This window comes from Zingiber officinale, chromosome 6B (genome assembly GCF_018446385.1).
Source record: "Zingiber officinale cultivar Zhangliang chromosome 6B, Zo_v1.1, whole genome shotgun sequence".
Taxonomy (NCBI): Eukaryota; Viridiplantae; Streptophyta; class Magnoliopsida; order Zingiberales; family Zingiberaceae; genus Zingiber; species Zingiber officinale.
In genome coordinates this window covers 76,045,494-76,064,279 of record NC_055996.1, presented here as the reverse complement: position 1 = coordinate 76,064,279, position 18,786 = coordinate 76,045,494, and the positions used below count along the sequence as shown (strand labels likewise).

Sequence of the window (18,786 nt, the reverse complement as noted above, 5' to 3'; positions counted from 1 at the left end):
AAAATCAATATTATACTAGTATTATAGTAAAACATGATTATATCCATCACAAACGCCTCTCACAACACCATCCTTGTATTATATTTTGAAATAGAGGTGCTAATATTTAAAATTCAGCATCACAATGGTATTATTCTGCAATAGCACTGTTGTTGGAAGGAGTAAAATAAAAATAACCACGTCCTATAAATCGGGAAGTTAAGTGCGTCTATTATAATTCTGCAATTTTAAATGTGCTTAATTAATATTAGAAAAAAATGTTTTCCTATTTTGTATTCTATTTTTGTAAAAATAATTACTCTTGGGCTGTCAACGCCGGCCCATTTATTACCGGCCCAACCCAATAGATCATTAATACTTCTGAGTTTCTTCTTTTTCTCTATCCATCTTGTGATTGGATGAACAAGTGGGACCCTTGATTGAAATAGTCATATTAAGCAATCGTAAAGCAGGTAATGAATGATGTTTTTAATTCGATAAACGAAAGAGTAGTACGGTTTTGAGTTATATATAGTAACCGCCTCAGCTGATCGCCTCCGTTCCTTTCGCGTCGTCCTGGTCTTTCTTTCTGCTCCGTCGACGCCGATGGCCTCCGCTTCCGTCACCGCCGTCCTCCTCGTCGCCTCCGCCGCCTTATTCCTCTCGACATTCGCCGCCGCCCGCCCTGGAGGGCCTTTCCACCCTATCAATGCTCTCTTCCTCACTAGCTACACCGTCTCCTCTTCCTCCTCCTCCTCCTCCGGCGCCGACTCCGCCGACGCCCCCCGACGCTCTTACCGCTTAATTTCGACCTACCGTATCATCAGTCCTTTCTACTTTTCATCCTCGTCCTACGTCTTCGAAGAACCGCGTCCGTTACTCATCACGGAGCCCGAACTGAACGGCCGCGAGGTAGCCTCCCGCGGGTTTGGATCCCTTCAGGATCGCGCCGAGATTATCATCGTCCTCCTCCTCGGCCTCTTCGCACTCGTTATATTCGCTTTCGGGTATACGGCCACCAGCCAATACAAGGGCAGCGAATCCGGCCGAGAGGAGGAAGAGTACCCCGACGAAAGCCCCATGAACGCAAGGTACATCATGATCTCGTCGGTGGAATCTGCCGCTGCCGAAGAAGGAAATGACGGGAAAATTAGGGTTTGAGGCAGTCATCGAATAATCATCGGTAAAATGCACCTATTCTCGACTATTATTGATATGTTCGCACGGTGTTTATTTACGCTTTAAAAATCTAACTTTTGCTTGTTTGATGAACATTAAACGGAATATGATGTTTATTCGTTCTTGGTTCTTGTCCCTTTTTAAAGCTTAACTTGTTGATTCTTAAGATCTCTAATGGGCGGTTGTCAAAAATGTTGTGAAGCTTCTTATCCCATTGAACTGGAGCAGATGGTAGCGTTATCTCCTGTTAATGTTAAACAAGCAATTTTAAGTTGTTTCCCAAATCTTCAAATGGCTAGGCAGCAATCACATTAATTATAGCTAGATGAATTCCATTGTTCAATATGCTTTATAAGTATTGCTTTTCATGTTTTGCTGTCACGATAAGTGCTCATTTATTAGAGCTATTGAGCAGGACAAGAGCTGAGACCTTGTTCCCTGTTCGAGCTCTGACTATAATAGGATCATTGACCATGCTTTACAAGTAGTTTTCATCGAATTTGGAGTGTCTAAAGATACATTTATCCCCTTAATAATTACTTGAATTGTATATTGATCTAATGCTCTTGGAAGATTTGTTTTTGTTTGTTCGTGGGGTTTTTTTATATACATGGTTCATCGACAGTGTCCGGTGACTTTGATTCTATCATTTAACCTTTCCTAGTTAGTCTTCTAGCCTTGTCTCTGGGTTATTTGAAATTCTATGTTGTTTAGTCATGCTTGCATGCTTCTTGATTTGTATTCCCTTTCTAGAGCCTGTTGCTTCAGTTTTGCACAATTAATGTTCTCTCACTAGACAGGAAACCAAAAACTTTTCTAGGAGGCTTATGAGCTATTCTAGGTACTGAGAATCAAAAAACCGAAACCAAAATCAAGAGTATCATTTATTTGTACATTTATTTAAGGTGTCCTTTGATTATTATATATTTTTTATTCTAATTTATTAAAAAAATTGCTAAGTTTTTTTTTTCATTGAAACTTATGGGAGAAACTAGATTTTTTTTGGGCAAAAACCAAAATAGCGCCCTTTTATTTCCAAATCATCAACCACTTTGATTTTTTTAAATAATAATAATTTAATGAAATTGTTCAATTTAAAATAAATTAAAATATAGAATATAAAACACAAAGTGTTGTCAGTCATTTTAGCCAAGTACTGTCACAGTTTCAGAGTCATTTTTTTCATGCTTTTAAAAAACTCAATTAGTTCATATACTATTTGAAAAAAAAAAAATCAGACCTAAATATCTAAATTATTCTCATTTCTCATCTTTATGTAATAAGAATAAAAAGAAATTAATGAACCACCACAAAGAAATAGAGAGACGTGTGCTGGAAACATAACAAAGAAATAGAGAGGCGTGTGCTGGAAAACACAACACATTAGCTTTTGTTTAATGGAAGATAATTCGAAAATAAAAAAAAAACTTCAATTAACAATGGAAGAATCATTAAAAATATGAAACTACTTTTTCTCCTAAAAATAATTCTCTTTGTGAAACAGAGAAATTATTTATATATCGAATTATTGGGGAAAAAAAACAAATCAGTGGCACCGTATCATCGAATAAAAAAACCGACCATAAACGAGGACGAGCATATTACAATTTGCTCTCCGTAAATTGCATTGTGTTTCTTGATCAATAAAATAGATTATAGTGTTTGTTCCCTTCTAATAAATAAATAAATAAATAAATAGTGGAGATAGATTCATATTCAAGCCGTTCGTCAAAATCGTCACAAAATAATGGCGAAAAAAAATTCTCAGAACATGATATACCTCACTGGCTTCAAGATGCTGGCGACCAAATAGCATATACCTCAATGTGATTCCTTCAAATTGCATAAATCATTTACTTACCTGAAAATAACCAAAATTGTATCGTTATAGTACTGTCTGAACACTAGATGAAAGGACATATTGATGTAAAGAAGAAACTTTGCCAACACATAACAGCTCTAATTCATTCCTCCAAAAGAGAAAAACAAATAATGAAATTCACTTTTGCAAGAACAGGGATCTCGCCCTGTGCAATGTGAACTTAAGACCAGATACCTTCCATGTAGGACTCTGGCGACAGCCAATTTGTTACTTTGGGATCTTTAGCATATGTGTACAACTTCTTCACATCTAGTCAGAAAACTAGATTACTTAGATCTTACTTTACAACCACAAACAATCATAACGTCATACCAAAATAAACATAGCTGTTATACAAGAATCAAATCACAACGTATTGCCTTCACTCAGATAGTGCACACTTAAATTCCCTCGCATACTGATAAGTGTAGAAATTTTTTTAGAAACACAACTTCAAACTCTTTTACAGAATTTTAATAGTATCTCTCAAAACTTAGTCCAGCACAACCGAATAGCAACTGAAGTTTTAAGAAATATTGATTATCTTAAAGCCTCAAAGAAGCTTTAAAACAAACTTTACAAGTGGATCTCCTTCCTAAAAAAAAGGAGATACAGAAAACACAAACTTCAGAAAACAGAGTCAAAAACTTTATTACTACAATCTAAGGATTTGATTGTAAGTAACAAAACTCAACTTTATAAAAAACTCACGGTTCTTCATAAATTACTCAAAAAATCAAGTATAAATGAACAAACTTAGATTTGAGAATGCACACTATGAAGAAGCTTTGGAATTATGCTAAACATTTCTCAATCACTAAAGAAGACGGTTATTGTCAGCTAAAATTTACTAGACTAGAAAACCAAATATATGTCCAGCAAAATAATACTATTATAGCACTCCTCACTACATTATAGACTCTTTACTTGGCAATAGGTTACTCCAACTTGAAAAACATAGTCTTGGTAATTCCCAAGAAACTGATTGGAAAGAAGCTCTAACAAAGCTAATAAAGACTTGAGTCAACTTTCCTTAGGTAAAACACTAACTAAGACACCACCAGTAACTTCCAAGTTTCTAACATACACTAGGTCAGATGAGTCTCACAAGAGCTAAACCATTTACTCGTAGTTCCCAATTAGCAAGACCAACCGACGCTAATATTATTTCCTGGCTAGATACTATCCTAACCAGAAGAAATCATTTTTCTACTATTGGTCCTCATCGATTAGAAGTAATTGATCTAGAGAAAGACTTAAAACATTTTCTCTAATGAACAATTAAATACTTTAAATCCTAAAGGACTCAATAGTTAAGGGATTTTAAAATTTTCTACATCAGTATATCATCATCATAGACAAGAAGCTCTTCACCTTCCTGATGGAGGAGAAGTATGACTTAGTCTAATGACGACGGAAGCAAAAAAAAACGCCCTACCTCTGTAAACACAATTATATTCATTTAGGACTAATTGTATTTGGACATAGAGGACTTACTAGAGCTAGGTTAGGAGGCAAAGTTATGAAAAGTTCATTATAGGACTCATTAAGGTAGATATGAGCACCACATGGGTATCATTTATTTATGTCCTAATTTTGCGTTCTCTACTTTCTCTTGCTTGTTTCTGTGTGGTTTTATAGGAGAAAGAAGAGGTTGTTGGAACTTTGACGTCCGCTAGAGGAGGGTGAATAGTCAATCACCCAAATCGTCGCTTCCTACAATGGTTAGTATGCACAGTGGAATACAAGAACAAATACTAACAAGAGAAAGCAAACCTAACACGTTGATTTAACGTGGTTTGGAACTAGAGCTTCTACTCCACGGCTGTTCGTAAGGTGGACGATCCCGATCCGTCGGTGGATGATTCCCCGGAGAACTTCCAGCTAGCTCGTGTAGCTCCTTATTGGTGGAGAAATCTCGCCACAAACACTTGCATACAAGCACACCAATCACACGAGGGCTTGGGAGACTCTAATAGACTTTAACCAAGTCTATTTCATCAACCTTAGCCAAGCACCCCGAGCTCTCTTAAATAGAGCTCGGGAGGAAACACCTAGTTGTGTCTCCGATTGATAAAATCACCAGTCGACTGGTCCTCTATGGAATTCGACCGTTACATGCCAACGGTTCGATACCAGTCAACTGATAGAAGTACTAATCGAATGCTACAGTAACCTAGAATTTTACCCTGGTACAGTCTCTCATGCACTCGTCCTTACACGCACAACCTAGATCTAGCCTCCTCCATTAGCCTCGCGTCCCTTGGATGTCTCCCCATCATTCACGTCTTGCCTTAAAGAGCTTCCATCGACCTTGTCATTGTTGTCGAGTCTTCCTTTACCAAGAGGTCGCGCCTCCGGGACTTCATCCATTGCCAAGTCACACTTGGATTTGCGTTGCCAAAAATACATACTTGGACTTACATCGCCAAGACTCACCCTTGGACTTTTCCTCCTTTGCCAAGATCACACTTGGACTCTCCTTGTTGTACCTGTATCCTGCACACTCACAATGCATATCAAATACAACAATAAACTTAACTTAAACCTTTGTCCAAATATCAAAACCTAGGGTACTCGGATTGCTCCAACAGAGGCTTCTCGAGGTAATGACTCACATTCTCTACAAAGTTGGTGGCGATAAGGGAGAATCTTGTTGGTGTTTTCTTGCATCATGACTGACGTTTTGTTGGAGATAGTGTCGTCTGACGTCATTGCCTATGTTGTTCTTATTATAATTCCATCATGTTAATTAAATTTGCTTCTTAGACTAACCCCATAGACGGTGGTAAGGTGGAAGTTGATGCTGTTGGAGAAGGATATTTGTTTTTGTTTTGTTTTGTTTTTCAAACCATGTTATATTTTTCTTCTGATAAAATTGTCAGAGGGTTGAATGCTGAGTAGAGTAGGCAAACGAAAAAAATCTCGTTCCTAAGTTTTTAGGCTAGTAAATTTTTTCAGTAAAAGTTTCTCCGGCCAAAGTATATTCTAAGGGGTCAGAGCCAGGAATTGCCTTGAATGGAAGACCGCCAGTGTTTGAGTTGTTCTTCAATTGGTTTAGGAGAAGTCCACTCCTTATCAAAGTGTGAAGGATAGTCTTCAAAAGAAAGGAGTTGTACATTTAGTCCTTGTACATATAATTTGATGACGTGTTTAGCTGGTTCAATCCATAAATTTATCAATTCTGGGGGAGAACTATCAAAAGCACATAATATAAGAGTTTCTTTTTCTTCTAGTATTTGTTGTAGAATTTTACCAAGTTTATAAAGAAACTGTTGTATTGAATCCAAGTCATAAACCCAAAGTTGTTGTAGAAGGCCGAAATCCATCAACGTGAAGGAAGTAATAAGTCTTCCCTTAAAATTTTTATGTTTAAATTTTTCGCAGTGGATGTTGGCTCTACTAAAAGAATATAGTAGCTGGCATCTGCAACCCAAGTCTAAAGTTTCTGGAGTAGCACATTGGGGAAAAGTTTTTTGACATTTAAGTTTATAAGTGTATTCTTCTCCGTATGTAATAGTAATTCTTGGAGTTGGATATTGATGAAACTAGTTAAGTGCTTCTCTATGTTCTACAAACCGCATAAAAGTAGAAGTATCTCCGAGAGTTCGGAAATAAATGATTATGTCATCTAGTAGATTTTTGTAACTAGAGAATATAGTTTCAATTTTTCTTCCGGCTTTCGCTTGCAAGATTTCAAGAGATTGATAATCCATGGGTCTTTATATACCAGTTGCTTTCGCTTGCAAGATTTCAAGAGATTGATAATCCATGGGTCTTTATATACCGATTGGAACTAAGAGGAACTCACTTTCTTGTAGTGAAGAAGTTGTAGTAGTCTTAGGTTATGACTAAAGTGTCATTAAGTATGATTTATCTTCTTGAAATTTTCCATCAATCCGTAATAAAGGACTAATAAAGAAGTTAGGATCTTGTTTAGTCCTAAATAAGTCATAGGCTTCTTCAACCGAATAAAACTTCTTGTAGGGAGGTTTATTTTCTTGGGGAAGTTAAACTTTGACCTCGCCCCAAGTTGCATATAAGCCAGTTTGAGTTCCTGAAAGAATAGCATAGCAAGAGATTTTTTTCCCAACAGGTTTTTGTACTATAGTTAGGAAATAGTTAGAGAGAGCATTAATGATAGCAATTTTGTAGTTGGCTATGCCAGGTACTGTAGGAATGTTCTAGACATTGTATATCAAACAATGTTGCATTGGATCCAATTGTGCTCTTAAGTCAAATTGAAAAGGATCTTCTCTTCTTAATACTATTGAAGTTCTTGATTTTCAAACTTTATAGTTTGGTACCCATAAGTTCGAACCTTCTTTTGTTTGTCCATAATACTGAAACAGTATAAGCATAGTTACTGAAGTAATTGGGATAAAGTATCAACTAAAGAATTATTGGTTCCTTTTATGTGTTCCCAATTAATTTCTAATCCTCTATTGATAATTGTGTCAATGAACTTAATCCATCTTTTTTATTCGAGTCCTTTCCTAGTTCCTTTGTTTGTTGACTATATCTAACTATAGTCTCACAATCTGTTCTGAATGTATTGACACAATTATCAGTAAATAACTGCTAGAATTTCTGCTAGCAGTAAATTCCTGCTTTTCTACCGATAAAAAGCATAAAAGAGTCTACGCAGTAAATAACTGCTAGAATTTCATAATCTAAAAAAGTAAGATGACCCTTTTCTCTGTATTTTCCTGATGCATATCTGTACAAGGATTCTGAAGTTTTTAAGTCATATTTTGAAAGTTTACTAAATAAGGCTCACCCCATCAGTTTCACAACCGTTAGTTTCTATGATTAAGTAATCTAAATCTAAGGGTAATGTTAACATTGGCAAATGTTGAACCATATTATTAATTTGTCAAACTAAATCAATGTCTTGATTAAAGTATCTTTGTCATTTCTGAGAAGTTTTATTATACGATGGGAATTTTACCAATATCTCAATATCTTTAAGATATGATCTGGCATAATTGAGTAGACCAAGAAAAGACCAAAGAATTTTGATATCTTCCATTTTGTTTGAGAAGTTTAATAGATTAGTCACTATATGTTCTTGGAGTGATATTTTCCCCTGACCAATGTTACTGCCTAAAAATCCAATATGAGTAATTGCTAATTTCATTTTCTTCCGAGAGACAATTAACCCATGTTTTTTGAATAAATTGAATATCATGTGTAGGTGGACATAATGTTATTCCTTTATGTTGGAGAATACATCATCAATGTATACACAAGTAAAAGAACAAACTCCTCTGAAAATATCATCCATTTTTCGTTGGAAGATTTGAGGGGCTACTTTAAGTCCAAATGACATGACTAGTCATTCAAAATGTCTTTCTGGGCAGAAAAATGCAGTCCAGGGTATTGAGTCGGGATGAATTTTAACTTGCCAAAATCTAGATTTCATATCAAATTTAGAATATCATTTAGAATTCTAAATTTTAAGTTACTAGTCTTTGTCTAGTATTTTGTAGTCATTTTCATGACAATTATCATTGAGACATTTATAATTAAATATCATTCTAGACTAGCCTCTTTTTTTTTTCAGCTCCTTTGTTGACAATAAAAGCAAAACTTCTATGTCTAAAATCATATCGTTGTATGGCTTTAAGAGTAAGTAGTTGGGAAATATGGTTTGTACATTCTTCTCTATCCCAATTGGTGTATTTCAAGTCTTGTGCTTTGATAGTCAAATAAGGATTAATGATGTTTAATTTGAAATAGATTTTATTTCGTTCCCAGTATTTAGCTCTCCTATAATTTCTAATTTTTCTAACCGAGAGATAACTGTATCTAAGTTTTCTTGTGTCTTGAGTAAGGTGCATAAATAAGTGGGATTTAGACAGTCCTGATAGTAAGTATCTATGTCTTAATTACGGAAATGACGTGTTACTGAGTCTTCTACTTCTGTATTTAGGCTCTCATAGCCAAGTAATATTAGTTTTCGTGAGTTTGGGCCTTACTTTTGATTATTGCTTTGGGTTTGTTAGCATTTTTAACAGAGCAAGGACAACTAGCGGTTGGATTGAAAGATTTGAGGGGGCGTATCACCACACTTATAAGTGCTAACCTCTAAAGGATAGGCAAAAGGATGGGAGAAATAACCGGAGTAAAAAGTAAGGCAGCATAGTCTTTGGTGAGTAAGAGGGCTCAGTCAGAAAAAATAAGAAAATTAAGGCTAAGAATTAAAGGGATATTTTTATGGGGCATGGATCGAGCCTAGAGCTGATTAAGTAAAAGAGAACTAAAAGTGTCACAATTGGTGTAAAAACAGAGGTGAACATTTTTGACAAATTTGTGATAGGTAAGTTGTTGTCCATCAAATTGAGTGCTAACAAGTGGTGTATTAATGTGTTTAATGAGAGATGCAGGTAGGAAAGGCACTAAAAGGATTTCATCGATAGTGGAAGTTGTAGCACCACTATCTAAGAAAGCATGTAAAGTAAATTCATGGCCCTAGATCTTGAGCAGGCATTGAACACGAATATCAATGGTTAGGCCAGAATTACAAATACTCGATGCTTGAATAAACACAAGGTCTGGGTCTTCAAGATCGTTAGTTAGAATGAGACGTTTTCCTTTCTGGTAATCAGAAGTTGGCTGACTAGAGGTATGGTCATGTAGCTGTGTTATCTCGGTTTCTAAGAGATTTAATCTAGTTTCGAGGACAGAAACCCTAGTTTCCAAAAGAATATTCCTAGTGCTTCCTCTTACTGTATGAGTAGGAGGAATAGCAACTTGAAAGATTGCATCTAAACATAGATTGCAACATTGTCTTTTACCGAGTTTACAAATTCAGCATTGTAAAATGGAAGGATAATAACTACAGATCAAACATGGTACATTATCTGTGCCTTCTTTTAAAGTTCATTCGTGAGTACACGTGCGTTGGTCAGATCTTAACTCTGTTAAGTTTTGTGGGATAAATTAATGGCACATTAAGTCAAAATTGTTTATCCAATTGAGTGTATCTTCAAAAATATTGGTATCTTCTAGTGTAAGTGGTAAAGATGGATGTAAAAAAGAATTGATTAATGTATAATCAATAGAAGGGATTTCCTCTAACAATGGAATAAATAGAAGAGATATCAGATACATCTGATTTAACTTTTATTAAATCTAAATTGGTACAGCCAACTAGCCTAGCTTCTCGGCTGTATACGTTTTTCCTGTTTGGACAAGCAACAGAAAGATGTCTTGGTTCATTACATACGAAGCAAGTAATAGTAGTAGCATAAGTCTTTTTTGGTTTGAATTTCCTCACATGTCTATCTTTGTTTAAGTAGGATTTCTTTTCCTTACTTTTTCAGACATAATAAATTTTCTTGGGTTTCATGATCATAGGTTTAGTTTGTTTTCGTCTGTGTTGCTGTGTAGTCTCATATTATTGTGGAGTATAAATTTGGCTACAAAATCCATATTGTTGATTTTTAAGTTGTTTTTTATATGAATATATGTACATTTTCCTTTAAGTGCAGCTAGGATATGTTGAATTCTCAGATCCGTCCATGATTTATAGATTTCTTTTCCCAAAGTCTCTTAGAAGTTTACTAAATCATCGTTCTCCTAAAGTTGGATTTCAGTAATTGCCTAATACAGTTATTAAGACTAAAAAGTCATTACAAAAAAGTTTAATGTTGTTCCAATTGAAAAGTTGAAGTTGTATAAATCTCTCGTTGCTTCTTTTTGTCTAATATCTAAGCCAGTATTAGCATCTCTAGCAATTAAGAGCCATTGAATGACATAACAAAAATTAAGTATATTATTTTCTTGCGAATAAATTCGTGTAACTTCATCTAAAAAATGAAGTTTAAAGTCTTCCCAGGTTGCTCTTGCTTGCAACATTGCCTAAATAATTTTCTCCGACTCTAATCATGGCATCGCCTGTTTCTATATCCAATTCATGTTTTGCTTGATAATCTTGTTTAACAAAGACTATTTATTGTTCTAAATACGTATCATATAACTGAGGATCATGTTCAATTATATTCAATAGGATTGCATCTTTTCTGGAAAAAAAATGTTACTTCTAGGGTCGTCTTTTGCCTATGGTTTGAACTAGAGGATTGTTGTTTATATAAGGCACGATCCTAGTTCTAGGAGGGTATCCTAATCCATAGTTCTCATTGTACTTTCTGGTAGTCTTACTTCATAGGGTTTGGAAGTAGCTAAAGATTTAGCTGGATTCATATAGTTTCTAGTTGATGTAGGAATACTGATATTATCTGTTTCAGAGAAGCTATCAATATTTCAAGTTTGTTGGATATTTTGGGCTATTATATTTCGATCTTCATCAAAATATAATTTCCAAGTGGTTGGAAGCTTTTGGTGTTTATGATCAAAAGCTTCTAATTCTATTAGATCTTCGTCAGTTAAAGCCAAAGAAGCCGCAGAAGGCATATAAACATATTCATCTAAGTCATCAAAAAAAACTATGAAGTTTTTCAGTTGTATTCATGAGATTATAAGTTTCTGTTGTACTACTTGCTTGTTTAATTTTATTTCTTTGTACTAATTGCAGATGTCTTCCAAGTTGTCTAAGAACACTTATAGGATCTTGAGTGTTATGGAACATTAAATTCAAGTTGTTGGTTTCTGGTAAGTCTTCTGTTTCTGTGGATAAAGTTGATGGTTGATAACCAGAGAATCGGACAGACAGTTGATTGTTCCTATCTTTGTACATCACTTCCTATCTTTGTACATAAGTGATGTGGTTGGTTTTAAAGTAATTTCTGGATTTTTCAAGTTGATATTCCATTCTAAGCCCGCTAAGGTGTCAGAGTTATACTCTTGGCTTGAGAGAGTGAATTCCTTTAGTGGTTAAGGCTTCAATCATATCACTTACAAAGATTTTGAAATGATTATGCATATGATTCATAGTTTTTCCTAAGAAAATAATGTCGAGTTGGATATTATCTCCTTGAAATTGTCCGTAACCTTTTGCCTAAATGTGAATTTTAATATGTTTCACAAAGTCTTTTATGGTCATATTAAAATTAGGACATAAATAAGTGATACCTAGATTGGTGTTCATATCTACCTCAATGAGTCCTATAATAGATTTTTCATTATCAGAGAGCTGGGTGTCATGTAGAACTAGGAGAACTTTGCCTCCTAACCTAGCTCTAGTACTCTAAGTCCAAATACAATTAATCCTAAATGGATATAATTGTGTTTACGGAGGTAGAGCATTTTTGCTACTTCCTTCGTCATTAGACTAAGTTGTACTTCTCCTCCGTTAGGAAGGTGAAGAGTTTCTTGTCTATGATGACAATATACTGATGTAGAAAAGTTTAGAATCCCTTAACTATCGAGTCTTTTAGGATTTAAAGTATTTAATTGTTCATTAGAGAAAATGCTTTAAGTCTTTCTCTAGATCAATTACTTCTTCTAATCGATGAGGACCAATAGTAGAAAAACTATTTCTTCTAGTTAGGATAGTATCTAGCCAGGAAGTAGTGTTAGCTTCTGTTGGTCTTGCTAATTGGAAACTACCAGTAAATGATTCAGTTCTTGTGAGACTCATCAAACCTAGTGTATGTTAGAAACTTGAAAGTTACTGGTGGTGTTTTACCTAAGGAAAGTTGACTCAAGTCTTTATTTAGCTTTGTTAGAGTTTCTTTTCAAGTTGGAGTAACATATTTTCAAGTAACGAGAGTCTATATGTAGTGATGTTACTAGTGCTATAATAGTATTGTTTTGCTGAACATGTATTTGGTCTCCTCGTCCAGTAAATTCTAGCTGACAATAACCGTCTTCTTTAATGACTGAGAAATGTTTAGCGTATTCAAAAGCTTCTTTGTAGTGTGTATTCTCAAATCTAAATTTGTTCATTTATAGTTGATTTCTTGGTCCTTGCAAGTGGGAAGGTTACCAAGAGAAAATGCATACTTTCCTTATCTTTAGGGAAAGGCAGATAAAAACACAGTACCTCCCTACAAGAGGAAGGAATCAAAAGGAATTAGGGAGTGGCTCTTTGCTGATGTACTTTAGAAGTACTTCCTCATGGGGAGAAGGATACCATACTCATAGTGTTTTCTGTCTGGAGCCACACCAGTGAATCACACATTTAAAAGGGAGTGCACCCGACATCTGTAAGATCCAGTTTAAACTCGTGTTCATTCCGTACCTACAAAGTCAAAATAGTAGGGAAGCCTATTGAATCTTCAACTATGGCATGCTAAAAGTATAAGCTTCAGGATGGCACATGACCCAGGCTCATTTTTAGATCAGTTTGAACTTATTTCATGCGAAGAATGTTGCATCTATTTCTGTTCTTCTGCTGCCAACATATTCAAAATGTCCTGCATATTAGAGTTTGACTATCTTTGTGAATTCACTCGAGTAATCATCTTTCTATCAAAATATTTGCACTTGCCTGAGTTGTGTGGTAGTAGAATAATCTGCAGGTACAACACACAAGGTTCTGTTGATTTTTTTATCAGGAATTGGGTAAATGAAATTTGTTAGCAATCATGATCATAACCATAGGTGCAGAATGAGATAACTAGCATTTTTTGTTGGAGTTGAAAGTAGGGTTGTAGACGAGCCGAGTGGAGCTGTGCTTGATGGTGTTCAAGTTGTTTGTTTACCTTGTCAAGCTTGTTCAAGCTTTTGTTGAGCTCAATTGGTAATATGGTTGTTAAATAATTGATTGAATATATAAGATAATTGTTCATTTTCAACGTATGTATAATTTGAAACCCAAAAATTCATAAGTTATCAAGAATGATATATAAAAAATACTTTTATAACCTACAAAATAAAAAAGTAATGAACTTTAATTGCTAACTGTGTTCAAGCTTATTCGTTATATATATAGGAATTTGATATGTCAGACCCCTTATGTCGTATACCCCGTAAGCACCTAAAATTTTTTTTCGTTTTGAAAATTGTTTGTGTTTAATACTATAACCCAACCCCTAAACCATGAAGGTAAAATTTGATGGCATAACTAGGAGCTAAAAAAACAAACAAAATTTTTAAAAAAAATCTAAAGATACGTTGCACACCCAAAACCGATGCCCAGATACGTTGAGAAAGCCTAGATTTCATATTCATTCTGGAGAAGAACTCACTCAGAGGATTGAAGAAATAGAGAAAAGACTAGTTTTGGATTGAACTTGCTTTGTTGGGAGCAAGCATAGATGCATGATAGGATGGCTAGAATTTGTTGGGACTGAAAGAATACAAGATCTCAGAAATTTGTTCTGGACAGAATATTTAACATATTGTAAAAGGGATCAAGCCAAACTTTGTAGATACATTAACTATTTAACAATGCATCATGTGATTAATTATTATAGATAAGGAAACACGTGGACTTAAGAATACAAAAGGCAAATTCTCTTAAGTGATGAAAATTTTCTATTAGCTGCTTCCAAAAGAACAATACTCAGCAACTAATAATATAAATATCAAACCGAAGTTACGACACTCGTTAAATGTGAGATAGTATGTACTGCGATAGAATATAGCAAGCCACTTCCTTCACAGAGTTATTAAAGATATTAATTGTAATGTATTTGTAAGAGTTGATATTAATTCACAATAATTAAAGTGAAAGCAAACATACCAATGATAATTTGCAAGAACAACCGTCGGCATCACAAGTGATCAGCAAGCAATATAAATAATTCTTCGTCAGGAATTGCTCCACGCTCCATTGCTCTTTCTAGAGCTGTGAAGCCACCACCATCTTTAACTGATGTGCTTGCACTCCTGATCATCAATTAAAATTTCAATTTAAACACATTCTAAATATTTGAATCATGCAGAAAGAAAGTCTTTTTAAAAAAGAAAGTATTCAATGATAAGTCGCTTGGAGAATGATCCAGTCTTGTAACAACTTGGGAGTAGTTCTTAACCTATTAGACAATGAAATTTGTGTAGGTTCTCTATAAATTCAGAAAATATTAGTGTTTAAAACAAGGGCAAATTTTGTGGACGTCACTGAAAGAAGGCCATAGAAAAAACAAATAAAAATAACTAAGTTTTTTGGGTACCAATGTACAAAAAAAACAGCGGTATGTTAAAGTATATTAGAGTATTGCTAGCTCAAGTCTTATTCCTTACCAAAATACCTATTCTACCAAAGACATCTATTTCCTAGTGCTCAAACATAACTCTTTTCTCAGCTTCAAATTCAAAACAATCTTCAACATCACAGGCTAGAATAATTCCAAGGCACATTATTATCAATGATCATTCTTTAATCCATGTAACATTGAGCGAGTGGAAATTCCTTACTAAATAGTATAGTTCTAAAGGCTATCCTCACTCTTGCAGCACCTGTCATTACGAAGTCCACAACCTTATCCTCTACTTTTCTGCTATTAATTTAATTCCGTGATCTCATAGCTAATGGGATACTTGAATTTTTTCCGTTTCCCAGTATAGGTGCTAGGATTTTCAGATCACTGTCAGCAATCAACTAATGCATGTTATGATCGACTTATATTTTTGTCAATATAAGATAACTACATTTATCAAAATTATATTTATGCTTAATGGAAAAGAATTTGTAGAAATATTGAAGTCATGGCAATCCATCCTGCAATCTTATGTTTACCATCAAAACTAATAGGTTCTTGGAATGCAAAGCTAGCAACACAAACTGACTGAAAATGATCTAACAAATTTGTTCATCCTTACAGGGTAGGTCTCTGGTTTATTCTAGATTTCACAAATTTGAACATGTATCTACCTCTTGTACGTTATCAAATTAACAGAAAAATCAACACCTGGCTACTAAAAGGTTAAGAAATGAATCCATGGATGAGATTAGACAAAACATTGAATTGTTATCTAAGTTACTGAACCAGCAATTATCTACATTAATTCAAGACGAGCATTATGAGTATGACGAGCTTTTTCAGGGTTCACTTGGGTAAATGAACATATGATATCATTGAGAAATGCTCTAGAATTACCTCCTAATTAAGTATTTAGCAAGAGAATTATTTCTTGCAGAAACACAGTGATGGAGAGGTGTCCTCCCATGGAAATCTTGATAATTAATATCAGCACCATACTGTAACAGGAGCTCTAACATGACAGGATCACCAACATGGCATGCTAGATGCAATAATGAGCAACCTTGCAAACAATTATCTGAGCCACCAGAATCCTTGATTTTCTGGCATGTAGGATCAAATTGTTGCCTCTCCATCAAATCGTTACATATGTGACTCGATGTATCCACCATGTCATCAAGCTCAGTGTTCACTTGATCATATTTAGTGTTAGGACTGGCATCTGAGGCCACAAGAAGGCGGTACACTACTTGAACATTATTAGTTTTCACTGCTTCCCAGACACGAACTGTAACTGGAGGAAGATCAGACTCGATTGTTTCCCTGACTATCAAAGATTTGTCCTCATACTGCAAGACATGAATAAGGTGAACACTGACGAAATTCAAGAAATGCAATAAAGGTAATAAGGGCAGCATGTAAAGTTGAATATCTATATGCATAGACAAAGTACAGAATTACCCAACCCTTTTTATTTGACATATATGCATCTCGAGAAATTTAAAGGTTTGTCACCTAATGCCAAGCGTCGTCTATGTAATAATGTGTTGAATATTTTCCTAGGATTTTAATAGATCATTGTCAACTATTAGCAATATCCTTTTTCCATTATATTAATGATTAATCACATCTACGCTTCTATTTCATTTCTTTTTAATCTCACCAGAAATATTTTTATGTTATAAATAATTTCACAAACCATATTAAATACACTGACATTTTTAGACAATACTAAATTTAAAAAAAAAAATTGAATTTATAATCTATCCAGTTTACCAAGTAGGCCTCTAATTTGGAGCATTTTTTAATTTTAAAATCAAATTCAACTAGAATCAAGCATATAACTACATAATAATTTAAAGAAATTTTGAAAATAAAATGTCCAGAAGCATAATTGAATTCATGGTTTAATATATGATTCTGTGTTGGGCTAAACGGACAAAATTTACCATTCCACCCATCGCCTGACACTGCGACGGGGACCAACCTGCGACAGGGGCACCCACGCTGCAACCACCTCGTGTCACGTCTCGACAGGGACATGGAGGTCGTCGTGAGTCGTGACCTCCGTGGGTCAATGTGTTTACGGGTTGAGACGAGGCTACCATGACCTCGACGGGGACACGGAAGCCGTCGTGACCTCCACGAGTCATAGCGGGAACATGAAGGTCGCCACGATGTCTGTGGATAGCGGCAAGGCCACCGCGACCTCAACAGGTCTCGGTAACGATGTTGCGACCTCAGTAGGTCCCGGCAAGGCCGTCGTGACCTCGACGGGTCCTTGTGAGGCTGTCGCAACCTCGATGGGTCGCAGCTAGGGATGACAATTTCCTCTAAACCCTATGAAGGATCAATATCTGACCCGAATGGATAAGGGTATGGAGGAATTTTTGGACCTGATTAAATAATCGGATAATCTAATATGGATATTTAGGTATGGAGGTGAGTCTAGTAGAATCCTTCCCATACCGAACCCGAATACCTAATTAAATGTTATATATATATATACACGCATGCGTTGTGCGACTGAGTGAGTCGGTGCACTCGGAAGTGATCCGAGTACCCCGAGTGAGTCGGTGGCGAGCATCCAAGTCACTTCTAGGCGCCCCAACTCTCAATCGCTAATATATAATCTTGATACCCTACTTACCTTATGGTGCTCATGTGTAAATTTTTTTTTTTAATTGCTTTAGCTTTAATATTGTAACCCAAGCCCCATATCCTAAAAGACTAAACCAAAATCCTAAACCCTAAGTTCTAAAAAAAATTAAGAAAAAAAAATACTTAGAATAACATTCCCAAAACTCACTAACTATGAATATGATTAAATTAGGAGTAGGCTATAGATGTTTAATTTTTTTTTTTTAAATTATGTTTTTTTATATGATGTTAATTCTAATATGTTTTTGTTGAATGATGATAATTGGATGGAATAAAGAAAAATATTAATATAGAGGATATTCGATCCTATGTTAGGAATGGATTTGAGGATGAATATTTGATCCCGATGTATATGGAAATGGGAATGAAAGTTGAAAATCCGATGGGAATGGGAATGGGAATGGGGATGGGGATGAATATAATGAGGATAGGGACAGAGGATATGAAATCCGACCCAAACTCGACCCATTGTCATCCCTAGTCGCAATGAAGCCACTACATCCTCGACGGATGGCAAAAACATATGAAAAATAAAATTACGTTAATAAAACTTATATTAATAATTTCAATCAACTCTAACTAAATAGATAATCTAAACAGGCTTAACCAAAGTATCAAACCCTACTAAAAATTATCTCATTAATTTAACATATATATATTATTTATTTTAATTTTGAAAATATATAATAAATTATTTATTTATTTATTTAACATACAAAAATACCACGATCATATTTTTTTCTTTCCTTTTTTAAAAAGTATTTCCATTTCCATTTTTTATATTTTTAATATTTAGATTAAATTTTTTATTTTTAATTAATATATTTATATTTAAAAAATATCAAATTCATATTGGCATGGCATGATACGGTACTGAAACCATACGTTCCAATCTGGGACCGAAACGTTGGCACAAGTTGAGATTTTAAATCATGATTGAATCCCTTTCTTCTTTCAAGTTCTATGCTTATATATACAATAGAATGAATTATATTTGCATGCCTTTGTGCAACATGTACAACTTCCTAAGATTAAAAATTGAACAACGTAATG

General features: G+C 34.8%; 1 protein-coding gene across 5 annotated transcripts in view; it reads right to left on the bottom strand.

The window, feature by feature from the left end:
- Positions 1–2,741: 2,741 nt before the first annotated feature.
- Positions 2,742–18,786, bottom strand: part of LOC121992751 (ADP-ribosylation factor GTPase-activating protein AGD2-like) — a 31,019-nt gene continuing 14,974 nt past the window's right edge. For 4 of the 5 annotated variants that reach the window (XM_042547307.1, XM_042547304.1, XM_042547306.1 and 1 more), the window contains 3 exons: positions 15,970–16,421; positions 14,613–14,758; positions 2,742–3,019 (listed from right to left, as the gene is read on the bottom strand). In XM_042547307.1, coding sequence (XP_042403241.1) covers positions 14,644–14,758; positions 15,970–16,421 — 567 coding nt within the window. In that variant the 3' untranslated portion in view covers positions 2,742–3,019; positions 14,613–14,643. Of the gene's footprint in view, positions 3,020–3,214; positions 3,290–14,612; positions 14,759–15,969; positions 16,422–18,786 lie in introns of all 5 variants that reach the window. The other variant, XR_006114993.1, reaches the window with a different exon arrangement.